General features: G+C 43.7%; 1 protein-coding gene across 2 annotated transcripts; it reads left to right on the forward strand.

The window, feature by feature from the left end:
- The first annotated feature begins 1,842 nt into the window (after positions 1 to 1,842).
- Positions 1,843 to 19,128, forward strand: RAB29 (RAB29, member RAS oncogene family). 2 transcript variants are annotated; one of them, XM_075909926.2, is made up of 5 exons: positions 1,847 to 2,743; positions 8,789 to 8,860; positions 11,394 to 11,575; positions 14,763 to 14,884; positions 15,812 to 19,128. In XM_075909926.2, the coding sequence occupies exons 1-5, from the start codon at positions 2,611 to 2,613 to the stop codon at positions 15,927 to 15,929; spliced, it is 627 nt and encodes a 208-aa protein (XP_075766041.1). In that variant the 5' UTR covers positions 1,847 to 2,610; the 3' UTR covers positions 15,930 to 19,128. The 2 variants fall into 2 exon arrangements, with proteins under 2 accessions (XP_075766042.1, XP_075766041.1); XM_075909927.2 differs by lacking the exon at positions 8,789 to 8,860 and having other exon boundaries at positions 1,843 to 2,743.
- Positions 19,129 to 19,614: the final 486 nt, after the last annotated feature.

Raw genomic sequence — 19,614 nt, forward strand, 5'->3', positions numbered from 1 at the left:
CAGGGTCACCTTGTATTTTCCGAAGCCAGCTCAAGCTGTCTCACTGCATTAAGGACCTGCCAAAGTCTCTCTTATGTGAATCTATGTCCTACTGCATAACTTGTCACTCTGAGTTCTGTAAAAAATATACATTGCACAAAAGAAGCAGGCATGTGCAGGTGAGAAGGAAAAACTGTGTAGCACTTTAAAGACTAACAAGATGGTTTAATAAAAGGAAAAACTATGTAGCACTTTATTAAACCATCTTGTTAGTCTTTAGGTGATGAGATTTCATGGGCCAAACCTACCTCTTCAGATCATATTCTGGGAGAGAATTGGCATGACCATATATACTAAAGGAATACAATGAAAAAAGCAAACACATTATTAAACTGACAAACCAGGTGATGAGCTTTCGTGGTCCAGACTCACTTCCTCAGATCAAACTTCCTTTGTTTTGCAAAGTGCCCTTGATTGGGAAGTACCCATCAGTCTGCTTTTTTTTAACAAAAAGCCCACTATGAATAAAAGCCAAAGAAGGCTCTCACCACTGTCTTTGTTCACTGCAACCTGGGGAAGGCTGTTTTTTTTATCCAGCCAGAACCTTGCTTTTTGGTGCCTCTTGCCAGCCCTGAGTGAAATTAAAAAAATCCCAAGGTTTTTTTTTTTAAAATGTTGAATTATTTTTATTTGCCTTCTGGTTTTTGAGAGCATTTCCCAATTTTTCTATACCTCTGCAAGGGCTCCAACTTTAGAGTTTGTTTTCTGAAAGTGAGATTCCATGATCACAAGAAGCTGGGGCGAAATGTCACAAGAGCTGGCACTACTGCAAGCTGCTTGCATCTTGCTCACCCTAGCTGGTCATTTTCTCTGCTTTTTTGTACCTAGTGAATTAAATATTCGAAGAGGGGGATCTGATTTCTCATTGGAAGCTGGATCTGATTCATAGGAGCAAAACTGTCAAAAGTTCTAGTTTCACTCTTTTTTACAACAAAATTTAAAAACCAAAATTGGATATTGTTAATACAATTCAAACACATGGTGCATGGACTGAAGACACAGTTTGATAGGAGTACATTAATAGAAATGGTTAGAAAATATGGCAGGGAAGTTGTAGAAAATATCAACTTTTTTTGGTCAACATTTGAACCAAACACATTTTTTTCATAAAAAATTAGACATCAGATGTCAAATGGGAAGAGAAGCAGAGTGAATTATTTTGGACTTTAAAACAAATGATGATGAATTCAGCTTTTTTCATATTGGGAATTTCAGTGCCCCACTCCAAATTAAAAATTTGCAAAATGTTAACCAGTTCTAATAACCAAATTTAAATTATCTCTTGAGTGGGTAGGGGACTTACCTTATCGTGATGTTATGACAAGCAAATTTAAGCAAGACCCTGAATAAAAAAGTCATTAAATAACAATTGCCTTTTAGAATGCACTTTTCAACAATAGATCTCAAAGCACTTTACAAAGGCAGTCAATATTGTCGTTCCCTTTTTACAGATGGGAAAACTGAGGCATGTGCACGGAAGTGGCTGGTGCACAGTCGCTCAGCAGGCCAGTCCATCTGGCGCTCTGTCACCTAGGCTACACCAAGATGGCATCCTGTATAGGGGCAGCTCTTTTACTAAGAAAAAAATGCATGGATCCTAGCACAGAGAGAGGGAGAGGTAGCCTCACAAAAAGCAGAGCGTGTCCCTTTAAGTAGAGACACTTGCCAGCTTCTCCTCCGTACACACCACACTTCCCACCAGCCCTTGCGCCCGCAGCCTTCTTTCTCTATCTCACTTTACCGCGACGTGCCTGATGGGTAATGTAGTTTTCCTGGTGGGGCTGGGTTAGTGCAGCCACCTGACCTTCTCACATGACTGCCCATGGCAAAGGGGCTGGTAGCTGCTAAAGGCGGAGCGGCTTCTGCTGTGTCCCAGTAGGCGGAAGCAGGGCTAGGTCTTTACCTCCATCATCCCTAGGAAACAGCCACTGCGCGGTGGGGAAACTTTCCCCCCAACCTGTGTGATGAGTGTGGCAGGGCTCAGCTGTCCCTCCAATGCAACTGCATGAAGATTGAAATTCCAGGAAACTTGTTGGGTTTGGCTGTTGATTTAATTTATGTTTTCCTCCTTTCTTCTGTGGATAATTTTTCTTTGGGACTAATTATGTTTTAACTTGCTGTGAGTGCAAGCCAATCAGAGGGGCAGCATAGGTCTGCAGAAAGAAACAGAAATTATTAAGAAGCTAGGTCTGCTTCTCTGTGAGTGAGCAACACTGAGAGGGACATGTCTGCAAGAGAAAGCAGAAAGTTATAGACTGTGGCTAGGTAAAGGTGTGCTCCCCCACTCTCTAAGGGAAGGGCATTCTGTATAAGACACTGCATCTCCAGGGAAGACCCAAAAGTTATACAGAAAATAGACCACTGTGTCTGCCTGTAATGTGCAGAGCAGATGATGTGTGGGAGGGGGAAATAAGTATTTACACATTCCAGCTAGTGCATGCATGTCCATTTCTCTGAGTTTTCTGGAAGCGAAAGTGGTCATTGGTCCGTTCCTCTGCCCCTTGGATTATGTGCGCTCAGATTAGACGAAAGATGCTTAAAAAATAGAGAGGCTGGTTGTGTTTCCTTGATATGAAAATGGGGCATCATCATGACCATATGTTTAAAGTTCTCATTGTTGGAGATGCCACGGTTGGGAAGACATCGCTGGTCCAGCGATATGCCAACGACAGCTTCAACAAGCACTACAAATCCACGGTGGGAGGTGAGTGTTCATCAGAAGATAGCTCCATGCAGCAATCTGTTTGCATGGGGGAGAGGGGGAATCAACAAAACTTTCTAATACTCTTCCAGTCCGTTCTAAACTATATGTTCAGTGTATCTAAATATAGAATATTTTCCCCCTTGGGGATGTATATTTCCTTCTCTTGCTAGATCTTTCTGTGAATTGTATTGTCATTTGCTAAATTGTAGTGTTTGTGCTCTGCTTGGAAGATTGAAAGCTCTTACGCCACTGTAAAGTATTATTAGGCTTATTGCAACATATTGGTCTGTGGTTAGAAGTTCTGTGTGGCTTCTCTTTTTTTTTTTTTCTTCTGCTAGTGCTTCCATTGCTCTCCTATCAATTGTGTCCTACTGGGACAAATTCTGTAATATATATGCAGGCATAACTGCTATGGCTGTTGAGGAGAGTTTGATGTGAGTAACAGCTGCAGGATTTGATTCCCAGAAAGATGGTAGTGGGCAGCTGCCATCAGAGGACTTTTGGGGCATCTTTTAGCTTTGCATGTTTGTCAGCAAAGGTTTTTGTCAACAGGGCTGGAGCTGTCTCTTTTGGGAGAAGGCAAGGAGTTTGTAATGGTCTGTTTTAATGGAGGATTGATGTGTGGCAGGAATTACTATTGGTGTAAAGGGAAATTAGAATGGTTGCATAACACTTATTATAGGTGAGGACCACTGTGGTATAGTGTGGCTGTGTGCCATTAAATAGCTGTCGTGTTCTATGTTCCGCCCCAGAAATGCCAATGTTTCAGTGCTGGTTGAGGAGAGCAATGTAGAACATTTTGTTCTAAATTTTCATAAGAGATTTTTGGGTGCAAAGAAGAAGCTTTTTAGAGGCTGGACTTTGAAAATTAGGTCCCTTTATGTTGGACTGTCAGAATCACTAGTCGCTCTTGAAATGTAGGCCATAATTTATCTTGTGTGGGTAAAGTGCTTTGGGGTCATTTTCAGATAAAAGTTGTAGAAAAGTACTGTCTTGTTCTTCTTGATTGAGGGTCCTTTGCTCATAAGCTGAGATTGAAAAGTTGTTTCTCCTATGCTCTCCAGGTGTGTAAACCTGAAGTAACTCAATGAAAGGAGCAGTTTTCAGCATGCAATTTTAATACCTTGCATTTCCTGCAGCACCTTACAACTGAGCTTTCTTGCTGTGTTACACCTGTTATTTAATTAGGTCCCTGTTGACAGATGGGCTAGTCATTTTGCTGGTCCTGTAGAGGAGGATCTGAGCAGCCAGACTGTAGCCACTTGGGTACAGACACATCCTGATGAGTTCTAACTGAAACCTCTGATCATTACAAACTGCCCAGTGAAAACCTGAAGCCAGATTCTCTTTAAAGTCCTCACCATGCTAGGAGTTGAACTGTGCTAACTATGATTGGTTACCAGGTGTGGGAACTGCTTGGGAATACATTTTCTAATGCCCTTTTAATCACCATTGTTACCCATTCTCAAAATGAATATTGTTTAAATGGCTATCTTAGCATCAATTGCTGCTATAAAAGGGTATGGTGTAACTTCTTCACGCTGCTAGTGAACAGTGGTCCTGCCACCACTATAGAATCAGCTGTGATGGAGGACTGTGGACAACACCTTAATCCCATGACTTGGTTCGTGCTTGAAATTTAGTTTAGAACATAATTTAAGCCACTCCAGCAGAAACTAAACTTCTGTATGCAATGAAACGTGCTTGTTATGACTGGGTTGAAAAAGAGTTGTCCAGACTGGTATTTTTGAACAGCTTGAACCAACTTCTGCTCCCACAGACAAGGGTCGCAATTGTCTTTCATCCTGAGTTCTTGAGAGAAGATTTTGAGTGAGCACAAGGTTGGCACAGGTGGGGAACACAGTTGGGAGCATGTGACACTTTTAAAGGTGAGCATGTGGGCCCTTGAGTGTTTAGTGATGGTACAAATCATAGGGTTGGAAGAGACCTCAAGAGGTCATGGAGTCCAACCCCCTGCCCAAAGCAGGACCAACCCCAACTAAATCAACCCAGCCAGGGCTTTGTCAAGCCGAGACTTAAAAACCTCTAGGGATGGAGACTCCACTACTTCCCTGGGTAACCCATCCCAGTGCTTCACCACCCTCCTAGTGGAATAGTTTTTCCTAATATCCAACCTAGACTCCCCCCCCCCCCCCCCCTGCAACTTGATACCATTGCTCCTCGTGCTGTCATCTGTCACCACTGAGAACAGCCTCTCTCCTCTTTGGAATCCCCCTTCAGGTAGCTGAAGACTGCTATCAAATCCCCCCTAATAAGCCCAAATTCCTCAACCCCTCCTTGTAAGTCATGTGCTCCAGCCCCCTAATCAGTTTCGTTGCCCTCCTCTGGACTCTCTTCAGTGCCTCCACATCCTTTCTGTAATGGGGTGCCCAGAATTGGGTGCAGTACTCCAGATGTAAATATGTTAATTAACTCAATTGTAAAATCTGGGGTAGACACAGCCCGAATATTTAAGAACATAACATATTTGTTCCAGGATGTAAATATTCATGTCTTGTTTATGCTAGAATTTTAAGGCTGTGTTATGTATGTGTTATGCAGGGCCGGATTATGACCTTTAGAGGCCGTAAGCACTGAAAAGATTATGGTGCCCCCCCATATGTAATTCATAATAAAAACAATACTATACTGTAAAATAAAAATTTATTTTTCGAAATGACACAACTTACATGTATGCTGAAATTAAAATAGCTTCTTTCTAGATTTTCTGATTGCAAAATTCTGGATACGTTCATCGAAGCTGACTTGACGAAGCATGTTCGCTTCCATACACACTAGGGAAAGTGAATCGAGTCTGTCCTGACACATTGTTGTTCTCTGAGGGTTTTTTATTCTTTTCAGCTGATAAAAAGAACATTCTGCGGAGTTCTGACTTTTCCCATGATGACTACTTCGATTCTTTTTTTGAAATATCAAATTTTTCAAAAAAAGAAAAATCTTTTTTTGGTGGGGGAGGGGGTGCGTCTGCTTTGCTGGTGCCCTAAGTACGTGCTTAGTATGCCTATTGGGTAATCCAGCCCTGGAATGGTGTTAAATTGCTACTTAAACATTTAAGTATGGACATACCCTAAAATGGACTTGTTAATTGTCTTGGGGACCAGGGCATTGTAACAGAGAGTTGCAAAACAGTTGCATACAGGACTTCTCTTGTGTGTGGAAGCTATCCTGTTTTTGAACACATCAGCCAGCACAGCTATTAACATTAACATAGCAGGGTTGAATACCAGGCCAAGTGCAGGAAGAACTAAGGCTCAATCCAGACGCTGTCTGAGTGGGACTGAAAAAATAGAGGCCACTGTTAGTGCTTTTCCTCATTTTCAGAGCACACACTTAGTTTAATCTCTCTGCTGGAGAATCCAAGATGAAGAACGAGGTCAGAGGTTGTCAAACTGGAGGCCTGCACCCCACTGAGGCAGTGATGTACAAAGCGCCTGGATTTGGCTTTGCAAAACATGCACTTACTCACAGCTTTGATCATTTGCAACAGCAGGGGTATTGCAGTTTCTCTCTTTATCCACAATCATTAAAAAAAACGAATCCCGATCTTCAGAAAGTTTCAAAACCACTGTGCTAGACATTAGCCCGACTGGACACCCTTGCTTTGGATTGCAGTGGATCAGATTTTTAGCACTTCTGATAAATGTAGCTCAGATGTGTGTATTTAAACTCCTCCGGCACTCGTTAAGATTGATTGGGTTTGGAGTGGGGAGAGGGCATGTATGTAAAAGGAAAAACTGTCCCCCCCCCCCCCCCAAAGCATCTAAATTGTCTTGGGCAGTACAAAATGGAGGCAAGTAAAAACAGAGCAAAAGTGACTAATTTTGTAAATTTTCGGGCATTAGTGCAAAACCACAGCTGGCTTCTGACAGACGGCAGTGCGTATTTTGAATGTGATGATACATGTTGCTTTATTAAAAAGATTACTAAACATAGCTGATTAATTGCCAGCTTCTTCAGTTTTGATCTAGGACCAATAATATTTTTTTAAAGGGCAAATTAGCCAGGCTGTCCTTCCCATTGTGTATATTGGCCTCTAATCAAAATGATCTGATTGGTTCTGCCTGCTGTTGAAACTGGGGATCAAGGGTACAAAATGTGCAATCCAGAAGCACTTGACTGAAATGTAAAGTAAATCCAGATGATTGGGGGAGGGGAGGTCTCCTGTAAATCTTTGTATAATAAGATCACCTGTATTATTATTTTTTTAAGTTTACATTGTTATTTCTCAAGGTCAGGTGCTGGAGAGGGCTTGTTCTTCAGAACACTCCTTGCAAATTTATCTTCCTTTGATTATATGATTTATTATTTCCTCTCATGTAGAGCCCCATGGCCCAGTACCCCTTGTACCAGGTGCCGTACAAACAGAGCAAAAAAAGCTCTCTGCCCCTGAAAGAGCTTACAGACTCTAGTCGTGGTGCTGGTCCAGCATTGCTAGTTAAGCATGAGATTTGCAAGTGTGGTTTTGAGTCCCATAATGCAAATCAAAAGCTTTGGGTGTGGTTTTTCCAAATGCAAGTGGTGACCCAAATACGGACACTGTTGAAGTCAGTGCTGGCTTTGATGGGAGCTGAGTTAGCTTAACAGTGAGCTAATCCACTTTGCTTGCCTGTTTCCTACAGCCCAGCATGGCTGCTTCTGTGCTATTGTTTGGGGCAATACCTTGCACCAGATCACCCCATGTAACAAGAGGAAGTGTTATAGCCAAGGTGTCCAACACGCTAGCCACTAGACACATGTGGCTATTTGACTGGTTGAGAGGCAGTTTGCTATAGCAGTAGCCAGAGGGTGAACAAGCTCTTAGGGCCTTTCTGTGTTACAGGTTGAACCTCTCTAGTCTGGCACCTTCGGGACCTGACCCATGCCAAACCAGAGAATTTGCCAGACCACGGGAGGTCAAGATTGTCTAATAGCATTACCCACACTTCCACTGCTTACTGAGCTTTTAGAAGTAATTTAAGGGTAAATTAGAACTAAATAACAGCACAGAACACTGAGAGCCAGGCCTGGGGGCTGTATACTAAGGGGGGGATATGATAGAGGTCTATAAAATCGTGACTGGTGTGGAAAAAATGAATAAGGAAAAGTTATTTACTTGTTCCCATAACCTAAGAAGTAGGGGTCACCGGATTAAATTAATAGGTAGCAGGTATAAAACAAACAAAAGGAAGTTTTTCTTCATGCAGTGCACAGTCAACCTGTGGAACTCCTTGCCAGAGGATGTTGTGAAGATTAGGACTTTATCTAGGTTCAAAAAAGAGCGAGATAAATTCATGGAGGTTAGGTCCATCAATGACTATTAGCCAGGATGTGTAGGAATGGTGTTCTTAGTCTCTGTTTGTCTGGAAATGGGTGACAGGAGAGGGATCACTTGATGATTACCTGTTGTGTTCACTCCCTCTGGGGCATCTGGCTACTGTTGGCAGATAGGATACTGGGCTAGATGGACCTTTGGTTTGACCCAGTTAGGCTGTTCTTATGTTCTAAACTAACTTCATGGTACCATGGGAAACTTGGCCACAACCATGATAAAATGGACATCCAGCTAACTTAAATCATGCCAGACAAAGGATGTTGCTGGACCAGAGAGTGCCGGACTACAGAGGTTCAACCTGTAGAGCAAGATGCCTGCAACCGCTGATAGATATGGGTGGAGGAAACACACAGTGGCTACGTCTACACTGGCCCCTTTTCCGAAAGGGGCATGCTAATTTCACAGGTCGTAATAGGGAAATCCGCGGGGGATTTAAATACTTTGAAGTAGGAATAAGAGATCCTCCAGAAAAGGGCTTTTTTCCGGAGGATCGGGGCCAGTGTAGACGCTCTTTTCCGGCTTTTCTAAAAGCCGGAAAAAAGCGGCGGACATTTTTATTTAAATGCCGCGGGGGATATTTAAATCCCCCGCGGATTTCCCTATTACGACCTGTGAAATTAGCATGCCCCTTTCGGAAAAGGGGCCAGTGTAGACGTAGCCAGTGGGTCTACATAATCCCTAATCAGATTTCCTTTCTCTTTGGGATTTTGCAGTGGATTTTGCTCTGAAGGTGGTGCAGTGGTCTGAGTCCGAGACAGTACGACTCCAGCTATGGGACATTGCAGGTGAGTGCATGAAAGCCTTTGGCCTTAGCAGAGAACAGAGTTTCCAAGCGTCCAACCCATTGGGCTTTATTCTTCAGCAAAAGACCCTTAAAAAAACCCAACAACTTTATTTCTGGTTGGGGGGGAAAAAAATAAAGCTTCTGGGGTTGTTGTTTTTTTTGTTTTTTTCTGATGGCGATTAAATGTTGAATCATGTGGCTCATTTAGAGGGAGCACAGCTGCAGGGATTGATAAATTCCACAGTGCCTGTTCCACAATTTTCAAGCTACAACAGCCTGACTAGGGAGGAAAGGGAGGATGATGGGTATCTGGATGCAGGGGGAATGTTTGACTGCTAGGTACAATACCGTACAGGCAGTTTGGCCTTAAGTAGAAAGCCAATTCTCCTCTCCCTCAGGCCTAAATCAGGAGTAACTCCCACTGCTCTGACAACACAATTGGGCTGTGAAAGTTGCCATCTGAGGGCTGTTAGGTGGTTCATGTGAACAGTGTCCATATTCAAGATGGGGAGGCCGCCAATCAAGTTGTCATGAGATAGGACTCTTCTGCAGGCCCAGAAGGTGGTGGTCTGGGATGGGTTGAGGCACACGGTTGGGGTTCGGTGCCATCTTTCATTGCAGCAGCCTAGGCTGCCTCTGCCACTGTAGAGAAACAGAACTCAGCTTACAGCACTGTCAAAATGCACCCGGGCGGGGGGAAGAGGAGGGAGAAAGGAAGAGGAGACGGAGATGGAGGTTGAGAGTGAGGAAGAGGAAAGGGGGGGTTGAGCACAGAAGCTGTGGGACTGGATGCCTGAGTTTTATCCCTTTTATGTCCTGGGGAAACAGGCATCACACACATCAGTTTAATTAAAAAAAAAAGACATTTCAGATGCAGCAGCAGACTGATGTCCACTGAAAACCCATGTGGCTATTTATGGTTTGTGGGATGACTGGCTGCTGCATTGTTTTTAACACCCAGCAATGTGCTCAGAGCTGTACAAGACTCACTGCTACTGCCTGTTCCTGCCCTGTTTTTGTGCTCGCTATCTAAAAGGCACACGGGGGGAAATAGCCATTGGAAGGTAACTAGAAAGTGTGTTATTGCTGACCCCTTGCCAGTGTAAGCGTCTAAGTGCTACCAAACCTACCACGTTGTGTTGTTATAACACAGTCCTCATTCACCCTGTGGCATCTAATGTTTTGCCTTGCCTAGATATGACCAAGTCCCATTTTAGACGTGTTAGTGAATCTCATAATATGAATGTTGCCTGAGTTTGGTCCTGTCAACAGGCAAGCCCAAATGACATTCTGGCTTGGGCGAGGCACTGCTTAAACACAGGCTAGGGCTACACTAGAGTGCTTAGAGCGGTGCAGCTCTCCTGCCGACTTAATTAACCCACATCTAATGAGCAAGCAGTGAGATCAGTGTCAGCAGGAGAAGCTCTCCAGCACTGAGGTAGGTGTAACTGGCATCACTTGGGGGGTGGCTTATTCAACCCCCTGAACAATATAAATTATACCAACATAAGTGGTATTGTAGTCATAGCCACATTCATTTTGGTGCAGGTTGAACCGCTGTAGTCCGGCATGCTCTGGTCCAGCAATATCCATGGTCCAGCATGTTTTTAATTAGCCGGATGACCACTTATCATGGGGATGGCCAAGTTTGCCACAGTCCATAGCGTTTTTTTACAGGCACCAGTCCTGGCTGTCAGTATTCTGTGCTGTTGTTTAGCTCTAATTTATCCCTAAATGTCTTCTACAAGCCCAGGAAGCAGTGGCTGTGCTGGTGATGCTGCTAGATGATATTGACCTCCTGTGGTCTGGCAAATTCTCTGGTTCGGCACCAGTCTTGTCCCAAGGGTTCTGGACTAAAGAGGCTCAGCCGGCAGCACAGAAAGGTCCTATGGGCTTGTTCACCCGGTGGTTAAAACTGTCCTGTCTCAGCGGGGTGGTTATCAGGGTCCTAGCAGCGAACGGGTTATTTTCCAAGACCAGTGTTCATACCATTATAAGTTGTGCACAGCACATAGTAGGTAACACTGTTCTGCTAACACATTCTTTGGGGGAAAAAAAAATCCCTGTTTACAACTGATCGGGGAAATGCTGCTGAAAGCCCCTGAGCAGCTGTGTTTAGACAAATCACCGTGTTTAGGCTTTCGCTGCAGATGAGTTAAAACTGCAATCCGGTGGGAGGGAAAAAGAGAGTTTAAATGGCCACGAAAATGACCTTGAGAGGAAAGCGACTGGAAAACAGAGGCTTGGAAGACTTGTGATTTGAGCATGTTGTGAGGGTCTGGACTTCTAAGCTCTAATATGAGCTGTGCCACTGAACTGCTTGGGCAAAACACTTCTCGTCTCGGTACCTTAATTTCCTCATCTCCGAAAGGGGGATAGCAGTACTTCTGTCCTCACAGGAATACCTGGAGGCACAGTATCTCACTTGAGAGGTTGGCTCTAGCTGGCTGCAACTGGGACAAACCCCAAGCATGGACCAGTCCAAAGAGATGATGTTTAAAAACCATCCCTCTCTCTTCCCACTCCACTCCCAGGGCAGGAACGCTTCACCTCCATGACTCGGCTGTACTACAGAGAGGCATCAGCCTGTGTTATAATGTTCGATGTTACTAACTTCAACACATTCAGCAACAGCCAGAAGTGGAAGCTGGATCTGGACAGCAAACTCACGCTGCCAGATGGAAGCCCGGTGCCGTGCTTGCTGCTGGCTAATAAGGTGAGCAAATCTAGATGGGCTTCGGGTCTTCGGTGTGTTTGGAGGAAGCGGATTTAAACTGAAGTGAGGGAGAAGGCTTTCTTCACTAGACTTTGTCAGAGCTGTTGCGGATCTTATGGTCTCGCTAATCCCGTCCCTGGATCGTTCTGCTGCATTTTCTCACCTAGATCCAGCAAGGAGCTTGTGATTCAAGTGTTGAGCCCGGGCTGTGTGCGGCTCCTTACATGGCACCGTTTCTGTGTAGCTTGTCAAGTTTTGAGGGAAATGGATCCGCACGGGAGACCTGGTTGTCCCTTCGCTGGGCAGACATTTGGACTGTACTGGCTCCTGGAGTATGTCTATACTGCTCCTGAAGGTGTGATTGTAACATAGGCATTTCATCTCGCTAGTGAAGACCCAGAGAGGCATGGGCCACAACCAGAGTACGTACCCAGGGTTCCAGCTGCTGTACTTCAGTTGCCCATGCTAACGCTCATCCCGCTGCATCTTTACTACAACTGTTACCAGTGCTAGTGAAATGAGAGCTGGTATAGCTATGCCTGCCTGCCTTGCGATCACCCCCCTCCCTTGCAATATGCTTTTTTTCCCCCCTCTGATAAAATAGGTCCCCAGAACAGTTGGGGTACAGAGAAGAGTGACGAGAAAGCGGGACCCAGCTGGGAGTTTTCATATCCTTCCCTCCCCCCAAATCAATTGTATTTAGGTGGGTGTAAGATAAGCTTAGGAGGTGGAAATCATCCAGAAAGATTGGTTTATCCTGCTCGAGTTTTTTTTTCTCCCCGATGCGTGTGCAAGACCAGCCTCTGCATAGCTAGATTTCCTCCCTCATGTCTGATTTCTGTCTGGCTCCCCATTAGCATTTCTCACTTCCATTTTCTTTACAACTTATTTAAAACACCAAGTCAGACCCAATCAGAGTTATTTTTAGCCCGGGCTAAACACTGGAGATGTGTTCTAGAGTAAATTGGCAGGAAGGATAGATTGGATGGGATCTCATAGACTCTTTCACCATGGTGTTTATACTGCCACCCAACATCATAGCCTCTGAGCATCTTCCACACCTGGTTTCCAGGAGTTGCCTTGTGTAATTGGTGAGTCAGTGAGACGGTTCACTGAAGATTGGTCAGAAGAGGGAGATTGTTGCATCCTATTGTGACCAGATTTTCAGATCAAACCCATGCTAGGAGTTTGAACTGTTTGCAAAACCATCTAGAAAAGCACTCTTAAACCAGTTCAGGCTAGGGATGTTACAATGTGTTTAAGTAACCGAATTTTTACATGGTTACATGAGGTGTGGCAGTCTGCTCCCCAGAAGCTGGTGCACACAGCCGGCTCCCCATACCGGCTCCTGCCTGCTGCTCCTCACTCCTGCCTCTGATACAGAGGCAGCAGCATGGCGTGACAGGCAGCTCCTGGAGAAGCAATGCAACCCAGGAGCCTGCGTGTAAATGGGAACATTAATCGATAAGCCTTGGGTTATCGGTTAATCATGTACACGGTTACACTTTCAGATCCCTACTTAAGGCTAGTGCTTAAATAGGATTTAAATGTGTCTATTGTGAATGGAGCCATACCATGTCACATGCTATATAGGCTACAATGTGATTTATAAAATGAAATTAAAAAGTGTCTTTTGGCCATGTTCTGCGTTGAAACAGTCAGACTTAATGAAACTCTCTGAGGTTGGCTAGCCAACGCCAGTGGCAGCCTGAAGGAGACGAAGTTTTAGCCAATGCCTAGAACTCTGAGCTGCTTCCTTGTCCAATGAGGGCTCCGTCTCTGGAATCTCTTTCCTCTGCTGCACCAGAAGAGCCAGAGTGCGGTGGCTTTTAGAGGGCTGCCAAGCAGCTCTGTCCTCCCAGATCTTTAACCAGCACCAAGTTAGGATGAATGTGTGTCTGGGCAGGGAAAGGCGTTCTAATGAGGTCACCTAGATGCATGATCTGATACTTGCCTTGCTGAGAGAGATGCCATCTGTGTATTGGTGAACGGGGTCAGGTTTCATTGTTTAAAAGGCTAGCTGCTTTGTTTAATGATTTATTTCTTTTGTATTTAAAAATCCCTGTCTTCTGTGGCGACTGGCATGTCCCTTCTGTGTGCTGACACCAGCTTAGGGGGCCCATCAAAGCTCAGTTTGATGCTTGTCTAGTTTGAGTGGTAAGGTCTCAAATACAAAAGACTTGGCAAAGACTCAGTTACCCAAGGCATGATAAAGGGGACAGCACGTTATACAGTCGTTCTGCTTCTCCTTTGGGAGAATACCTCCTTCTGGATAGCCAGTGAAAACCCCCAATAGAGATGCACTGCATCTGACTTCTCTGTTAGCATCAGCGTAACTGCACAAGCTAGGCTGGTGTGAATTTTCTTGATGTAGACCAGGGGTGGGGAACGTATGGCTTGGGGACCAGATCCAGTCCCCGGTTCGCCTGGATCTGGTCCCTGAGCCTCAGGGCTCCCATCCCATGCACCCCGCCCCCCTTCCCCACAGCTCCCTCCTCCATCTCCCTGCGGGGCTGGAACACCAGTGCCGGCTCCCCACTGTTGGAGGAAGAGCCCCGAGCTGGAGTCAGACAAACCAGAGCCTGCCTGGTGGGGGGGAGGAAGTGGCTTTGTGCACTGCCATCCTCTCTCCCTCTGGTTGGCACAGTAAGCCACTGCCTGGAGGCTTTCCCCCACCCCCAAAATCTACTAGCCCATGCTTCCCTAGGCTCTGGTGTATGAAGATGTGGGGAGCATCTTTCTGCTTCTCAGTCGGGGAGCCACGTCAGTCATTTTTATTTTTATTTTTTGTTGCTTCTCACTTATGGCCCGTGACTGACTTTTTTTTTTTTCCCCTCCCTGTGGGTCAGTGGCTCCCCACCCAAAAAGGTTCCCCACCCGGATGTAGACAATGTTGTCTGGCCTAGTGTGAATAATTCCCTGCATACTGACTCACAGTGGCAGTGGGGGTGGGGCGTCTCCAGCACATGCTGGAGATGTGTGACTACTCTCAAACCAGATAAGCATTTTGGCTGTTACATCATCCCATGAGGATCCCCTGTTGGATTGGGTTCTCAAGAAAGGATGGGAAGGGCCGGCATTCCATGCTAGCTGAACATCAGCAGCGTGGTGGTTGGGATGGGCGAAGGGGGACGGGTCCTTTTCAAACAAATACCTTCTTTTAAAATCACCGACTCTTGTTTCACAGTGTGACCTTTCTCCATGGGCAGTGACCAGGGAAGAGATTGATCGGTTCAGCAAAGAGAACGGTTTCTCTGGCTGGACTGAAACATCTGTGAAGGAAAACAAGAATATTAACGAGTCTATGCGGTAGGTACAATGGCTTCTCAGGGTGCCTCTAAAGCAGGGATACTCAGACTGAGGCTCAGAAGCCACAAATGACTCTTTAATGCAGTTCCTTGCAGCATGTGATATTAAAACACAGTGCAACCAATAACCAATCAAAGTTATTAATCCATCAGGATGCTATTACTAGGTTATGAATTATAACATAGTATAATTATTGAATTATTACAATAAATTATTATTACCATGAATTATTACATAGTATAATTATAACATAGCATTATATTATGAATGCTTGGTCAGTCATTTTGCTTTGAGAATTATATATGCATAAAAAGGAAATGAAACAATGAATTCACACTACTGTGACTCTCTTGGGTAATGTTGATTGGGCTGCTGAACCACTGAGATCTGAGCATCACTGCTGGCATTTACCATATAGCTGCTGTAATATGTCAGCCAATCTAAAGGGGACATTCTGCTAGAATGGTCAGAGGTTCTCCTGACCATGTCTAAGCTGCGACATGCATTTGGAAATAGAGGGCTTATCACAATACAATGGGTATTTTTCACCTGCTGGTCTCTACTGGAGAATGGGAGTGGGCCGACTTCCCCATCCAAGCCTCCTGTTGTGCCTAAATCCAGAACAGTGGGGGCTTGCCTCCAGAGGTTTGGGGGCCACTCCAGTGTCTGCGATGCCTTCAGTCACTGACCTCTCTACTGATGCTGTTGGCATATGAGCCAACACACGTCCCTGATGGTGCTGTTTGTACTGGGGACATTTGCCCACAGGGAGTTGAATGGAGATCTCTAATTTGTATTCCCTAGTATTGTCCCTTTAAGGCCACAGCAGCCAGCTTTGTCCTGATTGGGGGGCTGGTGGCTATACCCAGTTGTGTGTCAGACTGTAGGCCTCTTGCTGCTTGTTACATCATGTATGTTGTTTCCTAGAGTCCTTATTGAAAAGATGATGTCGTCGTTCACGGGTGATGGAGACCTCCCGGGTTCTGGCCGTGGGGATTATATTAACATAAAAGATGCCTCCCCACCTGGCTGGGGATGCTGTTAGCGACGCACACTTCTCCGTCTGCATCACAGCAAAAGGGAATGTCTTGTTCACCAATACTGGCTCTATTCAATGGTAAAGAATTCTCTCCTGTTCCGTGCACAGTCTCAGTAAAGCATTGATATCCGTGTTTTGGGGAGAATTCCTCTTTATTCCAACACAGATGCAACCTAAAGCTCTCTGCTGCTCCTGTCGTTTTATACAACTGCACAGTTTGAGTTAACACCTCTGATTAGTAAGAGCACTCCCCTTACTTCGGTAACATGGGACTGGATTTGAGGGTGAAAGGTAATATTTCAATATATAGCACTTCCTTCTCCCCCCCTCCTCCCAGATAATCAGAGGGATTGTTCCAAAAGCAACAGTTACTATGACTTTTGTGAAAATCTGGCATTTTGCTTGCACCGCCTGGTTCTGACATGGCATTACAGTAATTCCTCGTTATTTCGCACTCTGAATCTGTGTGTGACTAATTCATCTGTGGTAGAAGTGTTCTGGATTTTTTTTGTTGGCTGTGGCAATCATCTTTGGGTTAAAAGAGGACACTTTCTGGTAGCCAAAGTGCTTATTTGCAACAGGTGTGGCATTGCCTGATTTGCAAAATAGATTGGTGTGAATTTGGGAGATTCAAAACCACAGCTTTCATGTGTGTACATTGACTGCCGTGCTTACTTTATTGTCCCTGTCTTCTGCTTGGTTGCAAGAATTGTCTAATTGCCTTTTGTTGGGTATCCTTTTTGTCCCTCTACCCAGTGCATATAACTCTTCAGATGCCACTTTATTAGGGCATCCAGTGGTGAATGAGAAAAAGGTTGTAACCCCTCTTGTGTTGTAAAACAACAACAGTACTCCTTGCTTTTATAGCACCTTCCATTCTGAGATTTCAAATAGCTTTAAACATGCTGATGAATTACTTCCTTGCAACCATTCTGCCATGGTGAGTAAAACCTTAAGTGATGGTTGTGGTATGGTTTACTGAAAGCCCACCTGCTGCTTTTAGTGATGCAAAGAAAGGGACTTAACTGGCCAGAAGGAAGTAGTGGGGAAAACCTCTCTTTGCCCTTTTGATGTTTGTTAGACTCCTTATGTGTTCTACATATGATCAGAGCTGCTGAATGACTGACTTTTGGGCCTAAAAAATTCTGATGATTTCCTAAAAGTGCATGTTTGGCATTGCTAATAAGGCAGTTAATATAACTCTCGGCCCAGTAAAGCCATGGTTACATGGAATGTGATGAATTGAGGTGGTTCTGTATTTAATCCTAACATCAAATAAGAGCAAAATGAATCCTTTGAAACCGGGGTGGCATTTTTCTGGGGCAGATTCAATAAGGAGGCTGTTTGGGGGAAGGATATTAAAAGGCTAATATCAAATAAGAGAGTGCTCTGAACACATCTGTGAGCCAGGAACATAGGGGATCCTTTGTTTTCTATAGGAATGATCTCTTCTGTGGCCTTAAGTAAACCAGTTCACCCTTCTTCGTTGTATAGAACACAAATAACTGAAGATTAATGAATGCTTGTAATGTACTTCGGATTTGAAAACTTCTATATAAATGATGAATGATAAGGAATAGAGATCCAGAATTTTGTTAACGGATAAAATTCATGTAAGGCTAGGATGCACAATTCAAAGATTTTGTTCTGTTAAATGCATTTAAATATTCCATCACTGTGCAATCAGATTCACAGAGAACCCAAACTGTGCAGAAAGTATGTGAGAACTGGAAAGAGGAAGTAAGCAGCAAAGAAGCAGAACTGACCCAAAAAAGTATAATACAAAAAGTAAACCACCTAAAATAAGTAAATATGCTTTTAAAAATCCTATTTTGGCTTTTAGAAGTCTAAAGATTAAATAGGAAAAGTAAAAGATCTTGTTTTCAAAAGGATTGATCTTGACAGCATTCTCTGATTATCATAATGCCTAGCATTCTTTGCCCATAGATCTCAAAGTGCTTTACTTGGGAGGTCAGCATTAATATTCCCATCTTAAAGATGAGATGCTGATGCACAGAAGGGAAGTGACTTGCCCATGATGGCACAGTAAACTAGTAACACAGCCAGGAGTTAAGCCCAGTGCTCTACCCACTAGGCAACATTGCCTGGAGGAATAGATTTCATTACACATGGTGATACATTTTAACCTGTTGTTCAACTGCAGCTGTAGAGTGCCTGGGATTCTTACTTTTGTATCAGTAATTGCTGCTCAAAAATGAGTAAAAAAAACTTGAAATCCTTAAAGGTTTCTCATATGTGAGACTTAAAGATCTGTATGTGCAGTTTTTGTTTTCACACATCGTTCACTGCTTGCTAAAGATGCAATACAAAAATAACTGTCAAAAATCAACCCAGTGCAACAAAGAATGGCTTTTGCTTGAGAAATATCTAAAAACTCAAACAGGAAAACAATCTGTGTGTGCAAATGTGTGTTTTCAGAGCTGTGTCTCTAGCACACACGGCATTTAAAACAAAAAGCCCAGCTTATTGTTAACCTCAGTTTAGTTCTTCTGCAAAACAAACTCAGTTTCAAAGATCCCATCTAACTCAGGTTTTGCTGTCTGTTGGGTGTTTTAATGTGTGAGACTAAGGTTTCTGCAAATTTGTGAACAATGTTTATATACCATCTATGTAGGCTTGTGTGGCCATTCTAGCAGAAACAAGGTAGGAAACTTTTTAAGCACAAAACCTGTGGATTTTCATCTCATCTGTACTTCTTATGGCTTTGTACTTTTTTTGCATGATTCTGTGCCAACTGATCTCTCTCTTCTCGTCCCCCCCCCCCCCCATGTTATTGCTTAATGTCAGAGCTCTTTGGTCTGTAGCCATGGGACTCAGATTGCTAGATTTAGTTACACATTTTTAAATCATGAAACTCAGCTTACTACAAATCTGCCAATAACAAGGAATTTTTACTTCAGTAAAACTTCCAGGTCATGAGTACACACTCCAGTTCAAAGGGTCAGTCAACCATATAAAAGCTCTTGAGATTTTTTTAAATTATTTGCTGTTATGCATAGTCTCACATGAATTTTATTTTACAGGTAAGATTCTGGTTAGTGTTTCTTCACTTACAGTATTACTTTGTGTAATAAAAGGGAAAAAGCTGTTGATTTTTTTTTCTGTAACAATCATTAACCAAGCCAGTATTGCAAACATTGAAACAAATTTATAATAAAAATTCTGACTTTTTTTTTTTAAAAAAGCTCTTGCTTGGTTAGTAGTTATTGGTTTCCTTTCTAAACAGTCATAACGGTAGATGAGTTCACAAGTCCAAAATAGAAAAATATTTCACTGTCAACAATAATATCTGTAAAGAGAATTGTATGTGTGAAGAGTGAATTGTTCCCTTTCTTCTCCCAAAATGTCAGCAACATATGTTTATATTTTTATGTGAATACACTGCTGTTTCGATATTGTGTTAAGGGTTACATTTCTTGTTAAATTTGTTTATTCTCATGAATCCAGAGACTTGAAATTCCCATGCATCACACCCAGGCTATGTCTACATCATTTATACCAGCATTGCTGTAGTGCTTCTGGTGAAGATGCTCTAAGCTGGTGGTTCCCAACCTTTTGCAGACGGGGACCCATTTTGACAATTCAGGAAGACTTGGTGACCCAAGGCAATTCAAAAACAGGGGGAGGAGGGAGGGCAGAGCCACTTGGGGAGACATTTGGTGACCCTCTT

The sequence above is a fragment of the Pelodiscus sinensis genome, chromosome 27, assembly GCF_052426305.1.
Source record: "Pelodiscus sinensis isolate ZL-2025 chromosome 27, ASM5242630v1, whole genome shotgun sequence".
In the NCBI taxonomy this organism is placed as follows: domain Eukaryota; kingdom Metazoa; phylum Chordata; order Testudines; family Trionychidae; genus Pelodiscus; species Pelodiscus sinensis.

Excerpts from the sequence above, each read along its gene's own strand:
- RAB29 (XM_075909926.2), top strand. The coding sequence starts at position 2,611 with ATGAAAATGGGGCATCATCATGACCATATGTTTAAAGTTCTCATTGTT. Across the intron at positions 2,744-8,788 it reads CTACAAATCCACGGTGGGAG|TGGATTTTGCTCTGAAGGTG; the intron begins GTGAGTGTTCAT and ends GGGATTTTGCAG. Across the intron at positions 8,861-11,393 it reads CCAGCTATGGGACATTGCAG|GGCAGGAACGCTTCACCTCC; the intron begins GTGAGTGCATGA and ends CTCCACTCCCAG.